Source organism: Mobula hypostoma, chromosome 4, assembly GCF_963921235.1.
Source record: "Mobula hypostoma chromosome 4, sMobHyp1.1, whole genome shotgun sequence".
Taxonomy (NCBI): Eukaryota; Metazoa; Chordata; class Chondrichthyes; order Myliobatiformes; family Myliobatidae; genus Mobula; species Mobula hypostoma.
The window spans coordinates 197,582,948-197,602,018 of record NC_086100.1 but is presented as its reverse complement, the minus strand read 5'-3'; the positions used below and the strand labels follow the sequence as shown (position 1 = coordinate 197,602,018).

Sequence of the window (19,071 nt, the reverse complement as noted above, 5' to 3'; positions counted from 1 at the left end):
CTTCAGCCCACAATGTTGTGCTGTACCAATTAAATTAGTAATCAAATGGCCAATTAAACTGATCTCTTCTGTCCACACAGTGTCCATATCCTTCCATTTCCCTCACATCCATGTGCCAATCGAAATGTTTCCTAAATGTCCCTAATGTATCTGCCTCTACCACCACCTAGGCAGTGCATTCCAGGTACCCACCGCCAATGGCTTTGACACCAATTCTTGAATTCTCGAAAGCCACACTTCTCTCAATTCATCTGCCCACTCTACTTTCCGCGCTAAATATTGTATTTCCTGTGTCATTCCTCTCCTCTTAGTGTTAAAAACAACCTGATCTATCAGAAATGGGTTGTCTGAGGGAATAAGCAATTGGGTCTGAGACATTTGTTGTCTGACAGCTTTGGTCCTCTCCCCCAGTATTACTGTCTTGGCTAACCCACCCTGGCTTCCAATAGTTTCCCGCACCATGACTCTTAGACTGTGTTGCTCAATGATGTTAAATGACGCATCTCGCTGCATGTATCAATGTACGTTTACAGTCTATATTTTAGTAGCAGGGTGAAAACTTACTGGGGTGGTTTGGTTTTTACTATTCCACACATGGGCTGGTGAGCAAATACAACAAGCTTTCAGAGGACGGTGAGTACAAATAAGACATTTCGCTGGGCCATGTATAGGAAAATTTGGAGGAAAATGGACCTCACACAGGTCAATGTAACTAACTCAGTTCGGCTTAGACGAGTTAGGCTGAAAGGCCTGTTTCTAGGCTGTAATTATTGCTACCATCAGGGAGGAGGTACAGCAGCCCAAAGACACACATTCAAAGTTTTAAGAACAGCTTCTTCCCCTCTGCTGTCAGATTCTGAACGTTCCCTGAACCCATGGGCACTACCTTACTGTTTTACCCTCTTTTTGCACTATTTAATATTTTTCTATATTCCTTATTGTCACTTACAGTAAGTTTTGTGTCTTTTACTGTACTGCTGCCACAAAACAACACATTTCACAACATACAGGGTCCTGTGCAAAAGTGTTATATATAGCTAGGATGCCCAAGACTTTCGCATAGTACTGCACTAATTTTCTGTATTGCACTGTACTGCTGCAGCAAAAAAAAAACTAATTTCATGACGCATGTGAGTGATGATAAACCTGATTCTGATCTGGGTCTCTATTGTGGACTGAGATTGGGAAGGGGGCAGGGAGAGTAAAATCATGGTTCGGAAAAGGGGAAGGGAGAGGGGTTAGTGGGAAGCACCAGAGAGACATTCTGTAATGATTAATAAACCAATTGTTTGGAATCAAATGACCTTGCTTGGTGTCTCAGGGCTGGGTGTGCCTGCAACCGTGCTGCCCCCTCCTTCCCACTTCTAGCACTCCTTCTCTGCCACCTGTCCCAAATCCCTCCCGCAGTGCTCCGTCCTCGCCATTCCCAACATCCTTTGCTCCCGCCAGATTTACAAACTGGCTCTCTGCTCCACGTTGACAAATACAGTACTGTCTTAGGCACCCTAGCTATAGATATGTTCCTAAGACTTTTGCACAGTCCTGTATATCGGTAGCAATAATCATAGAACACAGAACACTACAGCACAGTACAGGCCCTTTGGCCCACGATGTTGTGCCTACCTTTTAACCTACTGTAAGATTAACTTAACCCCTCCCTCCTATATAGTCCTCTATTTTTCTATCCTTGCACCTAATCTAAGGGTTTCTTAAATGCCCCTAATGTATTTGTTTATACCACCAGCCCCAGCAGTCTGTTCCATCCACTCACCATTCTGTATCAAAAAAAACACCTCTGATACCGCCCCCCCCCATAGTTTCCTCAAATTACCTTAAAATTGTGCCCTCTTGCATTAGCCTTTTCCACCCTGGGAAAAAGCCTCTAGCTTTCCACTCTTTCTTTCATTCTTTCTTATTTATTCATTTATTTATTAACCTATCTATCCATCTATTGAGATCCAGCACAGAATAGGTCCCTTTGGCCTTGCAACCCCCTATTTAACCCCAGCCTAACCACAGGACAATTTACAATGACCAATTAACCTACCAACCAGTACGTCTTTGGAATACGAGAGGAGACCGGAACGTGTAGAGGAAACCCATGCAGTTAACGACAGAGGAACTCAGCAGGTCAGGAAGCCTTAATGGAGAGGAATATACGGTCAACCATTCACTGTGCTACCATGCTGCCCCGGTAGATTTGAGTGAATGGGAGAATAGGGCTGTGGGCCTGAAAGGCCATGGGGAAATAGTCTCTGCCGATCTACTCGATCCATGCCTCATGTTATCTTATACACCTTTGTCAAGTTACCTCTCATTTCATTCACTCCAATGAAAAAATATCTGAAAAACCTGATTCTGATTCTATTAACTTTATGATTCCTTGATATCGAAGACGATGATGTCCTTAATGAAAGTGGCATCCACCACTAAGGACCCCCATGTCTCTTCTCATTGCCACCATTAGAGAGGAGCTACAGGAGCCTGAAGACACATGCTCAATATTTTAGGGACAGCTTCCTTCCCTCCACCATCAGATTTCTGAATAGTCCATGAACACTACCTCACTGTTTTTGCTTTCTCCTTTCATTACTTATTTAATTTAATTTTCTTAATATGTATTTCTTTCCTTCTTCCATCACCACTACTGAGACGAAGGCTGCTAACGGCAGCTCACCAGAATCGTCTGTCCTGGGCCAGTCTTTCAAGCTGTCTTCAGGTGTAGCCCGCCTTCGAAGATACTCCCTCTCCCAGGGACGAGGCCTTTGGAGCTCCTGTTGCGTTCTGTAGCACTGGATTTTCACAGGATGGGGTTCCTAGCCCCACGTCCAATCCTCTTCCTCTTGCAGCCAGGCTTGGGACGTGCATGACAAAATGTGCAGATGTTGGAAATCCAAAGCGCACACACAGCATGCTGGAGGAACTCGGCAGGTCAGGCAGCATCTACAGAAATGAGTTAGCAGTCAATGTTTTGTGCTGAGAACCTTCTTCAGGACTGGAAAAAAAGAAGAAAGTCAACAGTTTTTTCCATAGATGGTGCCTGGCTCACTGAGTTTCTTCAGCATTTTGTGTGTGTTGCTTGGCACCATCCATGGCAGAGTATTGTAATTTATAGTTTTTTTTAATACACTGTGCTCTTGCCACAAAACAGCAAAATTCATGACATATATCAGTGATATTAAAGTTGATTCTGATTCTGTACAACTTTATGACTCTACGACATCAATGGAAGCAGATTCAGCAGATGTCAGAACTCTGTTCCTTAAATCGTTACTCAGCAGCATAGCGATTGACATGATGCTATTACTCCGATGGTCAGGGCACCAGAGTTGGGAGTTCAATTCCGACATCCTCTGTTAGCCCTCAGTGTGTACTTTCCCTGGGTGCTCTGAATTCCTCTAACAGTCCAAAGACATATTGTACTGGGTAGGTTAATTGGTCATTGTAAGTTGTCCCATGATTAGGTTAGGATTAAATTGGAGTTGTTGGGGGTTTCTGGGCGTTGTGGCTTGAAGGACAGGAAGGGCCTATTCCGAGCTGTATCGCTAAATATAATTAGAAAAAAAAATAAAACCCCCATAGTGTACCCATTTGCAGACCCACCCACAAGACTAATGCCTGGTTCCCCTTTCTCTCTGAGCAGGGTGCAATTTGATGATGTGTGAGTGTCTCAATATTAACTGACAATGCTTCCAACCCTCTCGTTCCTTCCCTGCTCTACTTACAATGACAACTCTCTCTTGTCCAACTCTCGTGGAACACAAAAAAATAAATAAAGCTCGGCCTTGGTAAAATTTGATTTTTTCCGACTATTTTAAAAGCGTAGCTTTGACTATTCTTCCTGTTCGTCATGGTTTTTTTAAAAATAAAGATAATATATTTATACATCAGTGATCATCAGTGTTTTCAAAGTTCAGGAAGTGTTTGAACATGGGTAGCTAGCTGCCAAAGGCTGATAGGAACACATTTCCTTGTTACAGGGTAGATTATAAGCAATTATAGCAATATGGTGTCGTTTGAGGGTATTGTGGTTAGCTAGGAAAAGAGGAACTACTTTTGCAGCATTGATCACAGACAGAGACAAGCTGCAGCCTCCTTCTGTAATCTGGTGTGACTCGGGTAACTGCTTCGTTCATGGGCAGTGCAGGTGAAGAGGGTGAGGGTAGTCATGAAAATGTGGAGTGAGGGAAACAATGCACGGAGATGTGGAGGGGCTTTGGTGAGAAACGTGGGCTCTTCAGAATTTTTTTTTAAGAAATTCTGCAGATGCTAGAAATCCAGAGCAACATGCACAATATGCTGGAGGAACTCAGGAGGTCAGGCACCATCTATGGAGAGAAATAAACAGTCAACGTTTGGTCCTGCAGAATTCCTCTAACATTTTGTGTGCTTCTACAGAAACTCTGCTGTCAAGAAGCCGCAGATTCATAGAGTCGTGCAGTATGGAAGCAGGATCTTCGGCCCATCTGGTTGATGCCAACCAGGATTCCATTCTGAGCTAGAGTCATTTATTCACATTTGCCTCATATGCCTTTAAATGTTTCCTGCTCATGTTTCTGTCCAAGATCCTTTTAAATGCTATTAATGTAACTGCCTCAACCACTTTCTCTGGCAGCGCATTCCGTATACAGACTACCCTCTGGTTGCCCCTCATTCTTTTATGGTCGAAGGTCTCCTGCTTCTAATTCATGTGCTTATGTGCCTGTTCATGCTTTTGTGTTTGTAAGTCCAGATGTGTTTGCATGTTTTGTATGTTGTGAGTGCAAATGTTTGCAGATGCCTGCACTGCATTTTCTGTAACTGCAACACTATATTCTGCATTTGCTTTTCTCTGTATTACCTCGATAAAATTATGAAGGTCATAAGGCTGAGAAGCAGAACCAGACCATTTGGCCCATTGAGTCTGTTCTGCCATTTCATCCCTGTCAACCCCATTCTCTTGCCTTCTCCACGTAACTTTTGACACCTGACTAATCAAGAACCTATCAAACTCTGCTTTAAATATACCCAATGACTCGGCCTCCACTTGAGTGTTGTGAACAGTTTTGGGCCTCTCATCTTAGAAAAGATGTGCTGGCATTGGAGAGGGCCCAGAGGAGATTCACAAAGATGATTCCAGGAATGAAAGGGTTATCATACGAGGAACGTTTGATGGCTCTGGGTCTGTACTGGACTTTAGAAGGATGGGGGGGCGGTGCGGATCTCATTGAAACCTTTCGAATGTTGAAAGGTCTAGACAGAGTAGATGCGGAAAGGATGTTTCCCATGGTGGGAGAGTCTTGGACAAGAGGGCACTGCCTCAGGATAGAGGGATGCCCTTTCAAAACAGAGATGTGGAGAAATTTCTTTAGCCAGAGGGTGGTGAATTTGTGGAATTTGTTGCCACATGCGGCTGTGGAGGCCAGGTCGTTGGGTATATTTAAGGCAGAGATTGATATGTTCTTGATTGGACGTGTCATCAAATGTTACAGGGAGAAGGTTGAGAACTGGGATTGAGGAGGAGAGAAAGAAAGGATCAGCCATGATTGAATGGTGGAGCAGACTTGATGGGCCAGATGGCCTAACTCTGCTCCTACGTCTTATGGTCTTATGGTCATCAGTGGCAATAAATTCCACATATTCACTGCCATCTGGCTAAAGAAATTCCTCCTCATCTCTGTTCTAAATGGGCTTGCCTCTATTCTGAGGCTGTGCCCTCTGGTTTGACTCGCCCACTGTAGGAAACATCCTCTCCACATCCACTCTAACTAGCTCTTTCAATATTCAATATATGGAATGATCTCTCAACCATCTTGAATCAGAGGGGATAACTTCACTTAACTTCACTCACCCCATCGCAGAACTGTTCTCACAACCTATGGACTCGCTCTCAAGGACTCTTCATCTCATGTTCCCCATATTTATTGCTTATTTATTTATTATTACTATTTTTTTTTGTCTTTTGCACATTGGTTGTTTGCCCGTACTGTTGGGTACGGTCTTTCATTCATTCTATTGTGTTTCTTGGATTTACTGTGTACTGTGAATTCCCACAAGAAAACAAATCTCAGGGTTGTATATGGTGACATATTTGTACTCTGATAACAAATTTACCTTTAGAGATTAATTTTCTTGCGGGCATTCACAGTAGAACAAATAAATGGAATAGAGTCGATGAAAAACTACACACAGAGACTGAGAAACAACCAATGTGAAAAAGACGACACACTGTGCAAATTAATATCGAATTCATAATAAACAGTACTGAGAACATGAGTCTTTGAAAGTAAGTCCATTGGTTGCGGAATCAGTTTTGAGTTGAGGTGAGTGAAGTTCTCCACACTGGTTCAAGAGTCTCACAGCTGAAGGGAAATAACTGTTTCTGGACCTGGTGGTGTGCGTCCTGAGGCTCATGTTCCCTTTTTGCTGACGGCAGCAGTGAGAATTCCTACCACTCTCTCTAAGGAGTTTGCCCATCTCCCCTGTGAGTGCATGGATTTCCTCCTGGTGCTCCGGTTAGCAGGATATTTGGTCATTGTAAATTGTCCCCGTGATCAGGCTGGGGTTAAACTGGGAGTCATTTGGTGAGTGTGGCTGTAAAAGTCGAAAGGGCCTATTCTGTGCTATATCTCAATAAGTAAGTAAACAGAGCGTGGGCTGGGTGGTGGAGGTCCTTGAGGATGGATGCTGCTTTCTTGTGGTGTCTCTGCTTGTAGATGTGCTCAATGGTGGGGAGGGCTTTTCCTGTGATGGACAGGGCTGTATCCACCTCCTTTTGTAGGCTCTTCTGTTCTTGGGCCTTGGTGTTTCCATAGCAGGCTGTGAGCTCATCTTCAATGCGGGGTGATAGCTTTTCAGGAGATCATCTGATGCCAGAGGTTAGTTGTAGAGGAACAAGCTCAGAGAGCTGTGTGCATCAGCTCGTTGTATGATTCATGGTGCTGGTAGGCTGCTAGTACTACAGCTAGGATTTGCATTGTGGCTGAACTAGAGAAAAGGAAGAAAATACAGCGTGTTTTTCACACTGTAATGATTTCACAGTCAATAAGTTGTTTTCAATTTGCAGCTATAGATCAGATGCAAGTCATTCGAATCGCCAACTAGATAACTGGTTGTGAGTCACAGAGTGAGGCACACGTCATGGAAAGAGGCCCTTCAAACCAACTCGTCCATGCTGACCATGTTGTTCAGCAAGTTAGATCCACCGGTCTGAGTTTGGCCCAGAGTGCTCTAAACGTCATCCACCCGCTGACTTCTCTGGTTGGTTTTTTAAACGTTGCTAATGTGACTGCCTCATCCAGTATGTAAAGACAGAAAGATGATCTTTATTTGTCCCATGCAATCAAAACATACGGTGAAATGCTTTGTTAATGTCAACGACCTACACAGCCTGAGCATTGTGCTGGAGGCAGCCCGCAAAAGTTTCAACTATTCCAATGCCAAAAGAGCATATCCACAACTTACTAGCCCTAACCTGCATGTCTTTAGAATATAGGAGGAAACCAGAGCACCTGGAGGAAACCACAGCGATCATGCGGAGAACATACAAATTCCTTACAGGTGGGGTAGGAGGGGGAAATTGAATCCCGGTCGGTGATCGTTGACACTTTCTGCATGAGAAAATTGCCACACAGGCTCTCTGACAGGGAAGAGCTGCCAAAAGAATGCAGCAAACATCAAGGATCCTCACCAACGAGGCCATGGTCTCTTCTCACTGCTGCCATTAGGAATGAAGTACAGAAGCCTAGGGTCCCACGCCACCAGGTTCAGGAACAGTTATTACCCTTCAACTGTCAGATCTTGAACCAGCGTGGATAATTAACACAAATCTGATTCCATAACCTATAGACTCACTTACAAGGATTCCACAACTTATTTTCTCTGTTTTATTTAGTTACTTATTTTCTTAATTATTATTATTATTATTATTCTTTATTGTTTTCTCAGCTCAAGCTGGTAAAACCTGAGGTACGGCATAGCCAAGCAGGTTTAGTTGCCAATTGCTAGGAAATTTCAGACTATTCTAGTACTGTTTAGTATTGTGGCTTTCTGAAGATTTACATAGATATTGCTGTGTAGCCTTAATTGTTTAATGCTATTGTGTAGTGACTGTGGGATGATACCAGTTGTAGATATTACTATCGGGGCAATGTATACCCTGTCCATGTTCTAAACTCTTTCAATTTCCTCTTTTAATTCAGCATATTTCTGGAGTTTTTCACTTATTGATTTCTATATGTTATGTGTGTTTGGAATGGCTATATCTATTCAGTAAGTTGTTCTTGCTTGTTTATCCTGTAATATTATATCTAGAGGATTATTATGGATTGTCCTATCTGTAATAACGGATTAGTCAGAATACAATTTGTGGGCTTCTGACTCTAAAGGATCAGGCTTGTATTTATAGTTAGGTGTGGTTTCTTGTTGAGTTTGTATTCTAAAGCAAGATTTTGGTGAATGATGTTTGCCACTTGATTGTGCCTATGTAGTAATCAGATTGAGTTAAACCGCTACAGGATCCTGTAAACTGTTGGATTGTTTCTGGTTTCTCTTGGCAAAGGTTCAAGAAGTTTAAAGGTTCATTTATTATCGAAGTATGTATCTGTATACAACTCTGAGATTCATCTTCTCCAGATAGCCATGAAACAAAGAAAGAATATGAAAATAGTTCAGAGAGAAACATCAAACCCACCCAACCGCACAAAAAGAACAGCATCCCAATCATCAACCCTCAAACTCCCCTTCCTGTACAAAATGGAATAAGAACATCAACTCTCAAACCCCACATCCCATACAAGATGGAACAAGAACATTGACCCCCAACCCCCACACACAAAAAAAACAGCATTCCAATCATCAACCCTCAAACTCCGTTTTCCGTACAAAGCAGAATAAGGACATCGACCCCTAAACCCCACACCCCATACAAAATGGAACAAGAACATTGACCCCCAACCCCCCGGCACCAAAATAACTGAAAGAAATGGGCGAAAACACAGAATATAAAAATGATAAGTCTGAAAAAATCCACAGTGCAATCCATAAATACAGAACCACAATACCATCCTCCGACATCAACGACATTCATCAAAGGAGAGGGACACCACACGAGGCAGAGGTCTACCCGCCTGCCACAGCCATTCACACAGTGATAGGCTGCTCACAGACATGGTTGGCAGGCAGTACTGAACTCTCTCTGGCCTTCCGCATTCATGTCAATGTCTCAATCTTCCTCAACACTTTAATCGGTGACTAATGGATGCTTTAATTTGTGAAATGGAGTCGAACATTGGCCCGTGCACCCCCCATCTTGAAGCTTCTTCGCATCCAGGCCGCCCAAGTACAGGCTCGCTTCCCAGAATCATCTCAGAGACAGCAAAGCATTGGATCAGTCAATTGATCTCCAAACTGTATATCACAGGGTCTAACTGTCCCAGAAACACATTTAAGATGAAAACTAGACACAAAAGAAGTAAAATAGACATTTTCGTGGGCTATCTGGATGATGTTGACCAAGAGCATTGTACACTGGCGTCACCTTGACCCAAAGAAGTCCGGTCATTTTCTACATTTATCATCTTGAATTTGTTGGTCCTTTATTATGCAGCTTTGATAATATTTTGTGTTAACTACCTGGTTCTGTAGTGCCACAAGGAACCCTTCTGTTTCTGGGAAGAGGTCTCCAACTCTGAGCCAGGCGTTCGACACTTCCTTGTTGACATCTAGTCTGCTCAGATCATGAGGATGTCTTCCATGGATGGTCATACTTTTCGATAGGTCAACTTTTTCTTCAATAGTGATAATTTCTTCATTTTTCTGGGTTGTGTTCACACTTAAATTCAGTGGTGTGTACTTCTCACGAGGATTGCATATGCTTGTGTGGAGTGCTGAATCCTGATTTTGTTGGTGAAAATATGTCCTTTTTGTGTTGCGTTTATTTTTAATGTCTGCTGTTCCTCTTCTCCCTTCTGTCCTAGGTCGTGTTAATCTAAGCACATTCGAGTGAACATAACGTTTTGTGAAATTTGTCATTTCAGTTCTTAGTTTTCTTTGTAAATTTTTCAGATCGATTTTGGATCAAGATTATTATTACTATTATTATTTACTTTTTGTATTTGCACAGTTTGTCTTATTTTACACAACAGTTGTTTGTCAGTCTTTGTGTGCAATTTTTCATCAATTCTATTGTGTTTCCTTGTTCTACTATGAAAATGAATCTCAGGGTTATATATGGCAACATATACGTACTATGATAGCAAACTTACCTTGAACTTTGAAGATCATCACCAAAGTCATCCTGCAGTAACTTGGAGTATATCCTGTCTGGGCCTGGGGACTTATTTATTCAATGCCAGACTTGAAGGGTCTGAGCCCAAAACATTGCCTGTTCATCCCCTTTCATAGACACTGCCTGACCTGCTGAGTTCCTCCAGCATTTTGAGTGTGTTGCTCTGGATTTCCAGCATCTGCAGAATCTGTTATGTTTATTTACTTATCTATCTTAATGTTTTTTAAAAGTTCCAGCACATCCTCTTTCTGAATGTCAGCATGTTCTGGCATATCAGCCTATATTATATTGTCCTCATGGATGTCAAGATCCCTCTCATTTGTGAATACTGAAACAAATTATTCATTAAGGATATCTCTTACCTCCTCTGACACCAGGCACAGGTTTTCTCTTCTATTGCTGATCAGTCCTACCCACGCTCTAGTCATCCTTCTGTTCTTCACATATGAATTGAACATGTTCAGATTTTCTTCAATTTAACTCACCTTCTCATCGTTTTTCTAGCTCTGCTAACTGCATTCTTAAGCTCCTTCCTGCTACCTTGTCACTCTCTAGAGCCCTATCATATTCTTGTTTTCTAAACCTTAAGTAAGCTTCTTTCTTCCCTTTGAATAGATATTCCATATCTCTGGTCAACCTCGGTTCCTTCACCCTATCATCCTTTCCTTATCCCAATGGTACAAATCTATCCAAACAACCTCGACATTTCCATTGTGTATTTCCCTGAGTATATCTGTTCCCAATTAATGTTCTCAAGATCCTGCCCAGTACATCATAATTCCTAGTTCCCCCCACCCCCGCACCCACCATTGTGTACAGTTCTGGCCTCCTAATGTGAGGAAGGATATTCTTGCTGAGGGGGGAGCTCAGTGAAGGATATACTGATCCCTGGGATGTTCGATCTGATTCCTGGGTCAACAGGACTAACATCCAAAGAGAGATTGGGTTAATCCATCTTATATTCATTGGAGTTCAGAGGAATAGACAGAGAACTTACGTTCAGTGGCCACTTTGTTACACCTGTACACCTGCTCGATAATGAAAAATCTAATGTGTAATCATGTAGCAGCAGCTCAAAGCATGCAGACATGGTCAAGAGATTCAGTTGTTGTTCAGGCCAAACATCGGAATGGGGAAGAATGTGATCTATGTGACTGACTGTGGAATGCTTGTTGGTGCCAGACGGGGTGGTTTGAGTATAGAATTTCGAACATAGAAATCTACAGCACATTACAAGTCCTTTGGCCCACAATGTTGTGCTGACCATGTAACCTACTCTAAAAACTGCCTAGAATTTCCCTATCACATAGCCCTCTATTTTTCTAAGCTCCATGTACCCAGTTAAGGGTCTCCTAAAAGACCCTATTATATCCACCTCCACCACCGTCGCTGGCAGTACATTCCATGCGTCCACCACTCTCTGTGAAAAATGTACTTCTGATATCCCCATTGTTCCTACTTTCAAGCACCTTAAAACTATGCCCCCTCATATTAGCCATTTTAGCCCTGGCAAAAAGCCTCTGACTATCCACACGATCAATGCCCCTCATCATATTATACACCTCTATCAGGTCACCTTTCATCCTCCGTCGCTCCAAGGAGAAAAGGCCAAGTTCACTCATCTATTCTCAAAATGCATGCTCTCCAATTCAGGCAACATCCTTGTAAATCTCCTCTTCACCCTCTCTATCCACATCTTTCCTGTAGTGAGGTGACCAGAAATGAACACAGTACTCCAAGTGGGGTCTAACTAAGGTCTTATATAGCTTCAACATTACCTCATGGCTCTTGAACTCAATCCCACCATAGATGAAGGCCAACACACCGTACACCTTCTTAACAATGCTGTCAACCTGCGCAGCAGCTTTGAGTGTCCTATGGACACAGACCCAAGATCCCTCTGATCCTCCACACTGCCAAGAGTCTTACTATTAATATTATATTCTGTCTTCAAATTTGACTTACTGAAATGAAGCACTTCACATTTATCTGGGTCGAAGCCCATCTGCCACTTTTCAGAACAGTTCTATATCCAATCGATGTCCCGCTGTAACCTTTGACAACCCTCCAGCCTATCCCCAACTTTTCTGTCACCAGCAAACTTAAGAACCCACCCTTCTACTTTCTCATCCAGGTCATTTATAAAAATCACAAAAAGCAGGTGTCCCATAACAGATCCCTATGGAACACCACTGGTCACCGTCCTCCGTGCAGAATACGAACCATCCACAACTACCCTTTGCCTTCTGTGGGCAAGTCATTTATGGATCCACAAAGGAAGGTCTCCTTGGATCCCATGCCTCATTACTTTCTGAATGAGCCTTGCATGGGGAACCTTACCAAATGCCTTACTGAAATCCATATACATTATATCCACTGCTCTATCTTCATCGATGTGTTTTGTTACATCTTCAAAGAATTCATTCAGGCTCGTAAGGCATGACCTAGCCTTGTCAAAGCCATGCTGACTATTTCTAATCAGATTATGTCTCTCCAAATGCTCATAAATCCTGCCTCTCAGAACCTTCTCCAATGACTTGCCCACCACTGAAGTAAGACACTCTGTCTATAATTTCCTGGGTTATCTCTACTCCCTTTCTTGAACAAGGGAACAATTGCCAAGGTCCTTTTCTCTGGTGAATACTGAAACAAAGTATTCATTAATTACCTTCTCTACCTCCTCCGACTCCATGCATGTTTCCACTATCACACCTGATTGGTCCTATTCTCGCATGGCTCATCCTCTTGCTCTGCACATACTTGTAGAATGCCTTGGGGTTTTCCTTAATCCTGTTCACCAAGGCCTTCTCATGGCCCCGTCTGGCTCCCCTAATTCCATTCTTAAACTGCTTCCTAGAAACCTTGTAATTTTCTAGAGCTCAAACAGTGCCTAGTTTCTTGAACTTTTCATAAGCTTTTCTTTTCTTCTTAACTAGATTTTCCACATCCTTTGTACACCATGGTTCTTTAACCCTACCATCCTTTCCCTGCCTCAGTGGAACATACCTATGCAGAGCTTCCATACAAATATTTCCTGAACATTTGCCACATTTCTGCCATGCACTTCCCTGAGAACATCTGCTCTCAATTTCTGTTCCCAAGTCCCTGCCTAATAGCATCACATTTCCCCCTACCCCAATTAAATGTTTTCCCAAATTGTCTGCTCCTATCCCTCTCCAGTGCTATGTTAGAGGAGATAGAGTTGTGATTACTACCTCCAAAATGCTCTCTCAACGAGAGACCTGACACCTGACTGGGTTCATTTCCCAATACCAGATCAAGTACAGCCTCTCCTCTAGATGGCTTATTTACATATTGTGTCAGGAAACCTTCCTGAACACACCTAACAAACTCCACCCCATCTAAACCCCTTGCTCTAGGGGGTTGCCGATCAATATTAGGAAAGTTAAAATCTTCCATCACAACAACCCTATTATTATTGCATTGTTCCAGAATCTGCCTCCCTATCTGCTCCTCAATATCCCTGATACCATTGGGGGGGGGGGGATCTATCAAAACACCCAGTAGAGTTATTGCCCCCTTCCTGTTTCTGATTTCCGCCCACTCTGACTCAGTAGACAATCCCTCCATGACTTCCTTCTTTTCTACAGTCGCGACACTATCCCTGATTAGCAATACCACTCCACCACCTCTTTTGCCTCCATGTCCTCTCTGAAATATCTAAAGCCTGGCGCACTCAGCAGCCATTCCTGCCCCTGAGACATGCAAGTGTCTGTAATGGTCACAATGTCATATGTCCATGTATTGATCCATGCTCTTAAGAGGGTCAGTTGTTGTTCAGACTAAGCATCAGAACGGGGAAGAAATGTGATGTAAGTGATTTTGACCATGGAATCATTGCTGGTGCCAGACGGGGTGGTTTGAATATCTCAGAAACCGCTGATCTCCTGGCATTTTCACGCAGAACATTCTCTAGAGATTAGAGAATGGTGCAAGAGACAAACAACATCCAGTGAGCGGCAGCTCTGTGAGCGAAAGCACCTTGTTAATGAGAGAGGCCAGAGGAGAATGGCCAGGCTGACAAGAAGGTGACAGTAACTCAAATAGCCACACGTTATAAATCGGTGTGCAGAAGAGCATCTCTGAACACACAACATGCTGAACCTTGTAGCAGAAGAGTGGTGTATATGTGGAATAATTTGCCACAGGCAGCGGTGGAGTCCAAGTCTTTATGTATATTTCAGGCAGAGGTTGATATATTCCTGATTGGTCAGGGCATGAAGGGACATGGGGAGAAGGCAGGAGATTGGGGCTGAGAAGAAAATTGGATCAGCCATGATGAAATGGAAGAGCAGACTCGATGGGCCCAATGGCCTAATTCTGCTCCTATATCTTATGGTCTTATGGTTTAAGACCACGAACATGCAATCAGTGGCCACTTTATTAGGTACAGGAGGTATCTAATAAAGCGGCCTGCTGAGTATAGCTCGGTAGAATATGATAGAGGATCACATTGTAACCTACAACATGCTCACGGGACAGGATAGATTAGATGCAGGAAGGATGTTCTCGGGATCAGGATCTCCAGGTCTGCTGACCACAGAAAAGTGTAAGGAATAGGTCAACATAAACACAAAATTCTGCAGATGCTGGAAATCCAGAGCAACACATACAAAATACTGGAGGAACTCAGCATGTCAGGCGGTATCAGTGTAGGGGATAAATAGCCAGCCTTTCAGGCCAGGACCCTTCATCAGGCCATCAGAACTGATTATTTTCCTTCATCGACACTGCTGAGTTCTTCCAGCATTTTGTGTGTGTTAATATACAGAACCCTGAATTTATGATATAATCCCAGAGAAAAGAGTGGCCAGTGTGGCGGGGGGGGGGGGGGGTAGAAGAAAAGAGAAGGGGGAGAAACTATTTTCCAGTAGGAGAAATGGATGTTCATTCCATCCGATTGGAGGCTGCCCAGATGGATATGAGGTGTTGCTCCTCCACCCTGAGAGTGGCCTCATCTTGGCATACAGAATGGGATTGAGTCAGAATCGAAATCAGGTTTAATACCATAACACCATGAGACCATAAGATATAGGAGCTGAAGTACACCATTCGGCCCATCGAGTCTGCTCAAACATGGGCTGATCCAATCCTTCCAGTCATCCCCACTCCCCTGCTTTCAGCCCATACCCTTTGATGCCCTGGCTATCACCGGCATATATTGTGAAATTTGTTGTCTTTGTGGTAGCAGTGCAATGCAATACATAATGATAGAGAAAAAGCTGTGAATTACAATGTATATATAAAAAATAGTTAAATTTTAAAAGTAGTGCAAAAATAAATATTTAAAAGAAGCTGTGAGGTAAATACACTCAAACATCTATAGCTGTACCATGGAGAGCATTCTGACAGGCTGCATCACTGTCTGGGGTTGGTGGGGGGGGGGCACAGGACCGAAAGAAGCTGCAGAGGGTTGTAAATTTAGTCGACTCAATCTTGGGTACTAGCCGACAAAGTACCCAGGACATCTTCAGGGAGTGGTGTCTCAGAAAGGCATGTCCATTTTTAAGGACCTCCAGCACCCAGGTAAGCCCTTTCCTCACTGTTACCATCAGGTAGGAGATACAAAAGCCTGAAGGCACACACTCAGTGATTCAGGAACAGCTTCTTCCCCTCTGCCATCCGATACCTAAATGGACATTGAACCCTTGGACACTACCTCACTTTTTTGAATATACAGTACTTCGGTTTTTTGCACGTTTTTAAAATCTATTCAATATACATATACTGTAATTGATTTACTTATTATCATTAATTTTTTTTCTTCTATATGATGTATTGCATTTAACTGCTGCTGCTAAGTTAACAAATTTCATGATACATGCTGGTGATAATAAACCTGATTCTGATTCTGTAATGTCCATGGGCTCAATGCCCATTCTGATGGGAACAGTGAGAAGAGGGCATGTTCTGGGTGATGGTGGTCCTTAATGATGGATTTTGCCTTTTTGAGGAGTTGCTCCTTGAAGATGTCTCGGACACTACGGAGGCTGATGCCCATGATGTAGCTGACGAAGTTTGCAATTCTGCAGCTTATTTCGATCCTGTGCAGTAGTCCCCCACATACCAGACGGTGATGCAGCCAATTAGAATGATCTCTGCGGTATAGGAATATTGTATAAGGGGTAGGAATTAAAATGGCTGACCACCAGGAAATTCTGCTTTTGACAGAGGTGCTTGACCAACTTCTGTCAGGTCTCGGAGGAGGCCGCATTGGGAGTAATGTACACAACAGACGACTCCACGGGTGAAGTGTTGCCTCACCTAGAAGGACAATTTGGGACCCTGAGCAGAAGTAAGGGAGGAGGTAAATGGGCAGGTGTAGCATTTCTGTTGCTTGCAGGAGTACGTGCAATGAGGACAATTAGTGGGAAAGGATGTGTGGAAAAGCAAGTCATGGAGGGAGCAATCCCTGTGGAAAGCAGAGAGTGGGGGGAGGTAAAGATGTGTTTGGTAGTAGGACCCCACTGAAGATGACGGGAGTTGTGGGGAATAATCTGTTGAGTGTGGAGGTGCGTGGAATAGTAGGAGAGGACATGAGAAACTCTATCCATGTTAAGGTGACGGAAAGATGGGGTGACCGTGGATGTCCAAGAAATGGAGGAGATGCGGGTAAGGGCAACATCAATGGTGGAAGAAGGGAAACCCCACTCTTTGAAGAAAGAGGACAACTCTGATGTCCTAGAAAGGAAAGCCTCATCCTGGGAACAGATGTGGTAAAGATGAAGAAACTGAGGAAAGGAAATAGTATTTTTACAGGAGACAGGGTGGGAAGAGGTATAGCCAAGATAGCTGTGGGAATCAGTAGGTGTATAATTGTAGTCCACTGAGGTTGGGTGGGACTACAACAAGAGGTCATGGGTTGAGGGTGAAAGGTGAAAAGTTTAAGGGAAACGTGAGGGGAATCTTCTTCACTCTGCAGGTCACGGGAGTGTGGAATGAGCTGCCAGTGCAAGTGGTGCATGCGAGTCAGATTTCAATGTTTAAGAGAAGTTTGGATATGTACATGAATGGTAGGGGTATGGAGGGCTATTGTCCCAGTGCAGGGCGATGGGAGTAGGCTGTTTAAAAGGGTCAGCACAGACTAAGTGGGTCAGAGGCCTGTTTCTGTTCTGTACTTTTCTATGACTGTAATAGCTGTTCCTGAACTTGGTGGTGAGGCTGCTATATCTCATTTCCCATGACAGCAGCGAGACGAGAGCATGACCTGGATGGTGGGGGTCCTTGATGAAAGATGCTGCGTTCTTGTGGCGGCAGTCCTTGTAGATGTGCTTCGTGGGGGTGGTGTATCCACCACTTTCTGTAGTCTCTTCCATTCTTTTTGTAGGCTTCAGTCCATGTCAACTATCTCCTCCGGTGACTTGGGCCCATAATCTTACCTGGCACCTTGTCCAATTCCCACAGGCAAGCCGTTTTACTGGAATCCATTTGCAACACGCACCTTGTACAAAAGGAAAGGAGGCCAGGTGAGATTTTCCAACGATCAAACTCTCGAGTTGGAGAAGAAGTTCGAGAACCAGAAGTACCTCTCGCCCCCCGAGAGGAAGCGGTTGGCTAGAACCCTACAGTTGAGTGAGAGGCAGGTGAGTGAGGAAAAGGTGGGACGCATTGGCCTAAATCTTCAGCGATGGTCTGGAGACACCACATATGTTTGAGAAAAGAAGTAGAATGTGTTGCATGACATGGCAGTCTAGCAGTTAGCACAGTACTTTACAGTGCCAACAACCCGGGTTTTATTCCTGCTGCTGTTTGTAGGAAGTTTGTGCTTGTATGTTCTCCCTGACGCTGTTTGGGTTTCCTCCCACATTCCAAGGAGGGTCAGTAAGTTGTGGGCATGCTATGTTGGCATTGGAAGTATGGTGACACTTGCAGACTGCCGCAGCACAATGGTCAGCATGGACTGGTTGGGCCGAAGGGCCTTTATCCATGCTGTGATTACCTATGGACGATCCAGATGAGTAGCCTTGACCCCAAGCATTGACTATCCATTTCCCTTCACCACTGAGTTCCTCTAGTGTGGTTTGTCTTTTGCTGTCGATTTCAGCATCTCCATTCTCTCGTGTCTCTAAACTGCATATCTGCCTGGACATGATCCACCTCCCTGTTTGTGAATCTATCCAAATGCTTCTTAAATTCTAAGTTGCCTCTGAGGAGGTTAGGGGTGTGGTGGTGAGCTGCTTTGTTGAAGATTTGAAGGGGAACCTGCAGGTAATGGTATTTCCTTGTGGTCTCTGTTCTTGACCTTGGTGGGTACCATGGTTTGCATGAACTGATTGGGCCAAAGGGCTTGTGTCTATGCTGATTTGCTCTATGACTCTTCATATAATGTCCCTCTAAGCCTGTCGTATTTGCCTGCTTTTAACCCTTAACCCTCCATTCTCATAGAGTAAACCCTCCGTCTCCTGAACCACACTCACAATGCTGGAGGAAACTCAGTGGGCCAGGCAGGCAGCGTCTCTGGAGGGAATGGGCAGACAACGTTTCGGGTCAGGGCCCCACAGCCGGACCGTGGAGGAACATGTCCAAATGAAAGATCTCAATCCGAAATGTTGGTTGCCTATTTCTGTCCCTAGGTGCTGCCTGACCTGCTGAATTCCATGAGTGTTACATAGAAACATTGCTGTATCTCTCTATGGCTATGGCCATTGCAGAATTCCCACTGCAAACTTCAAAGTAAATTTATTAACTAAGTACATATATTGTATGCAATTATATATAACTCTGTGATTCATTTTCTTGCAGGCATTCACAGTAGATATATAGAAATACGGCCTCAGAATAGA

At 43.7% G+C, this 19,071-nt stretch overlaps 1 protein-coding gene across 2 annotated transcripts in view; it reads left to right on the top strand.

Moving 5' to 3' along the window:
* Positions 1 to 19,071, top strand: part of LOC134345858 (sepiapterin reductase-like) — a 73,337-nt gene that overhangs the window by 3,544 nt on the left and 50,722 nt on the right. For both annotated transcript variants that reach the window (XM_063047174.1, XM_063047172.1), the window contains exon 2: positions 17,693 to 17,871. In XM_063047174.1, coding sequence (XP_062903244.1) covers positions 17,693 to 17,871 — 179 coding nt within the window. The remainder of the gene's footprint in view (positions 1 to 17,692; positions 17,872 to 19,071) is intronic.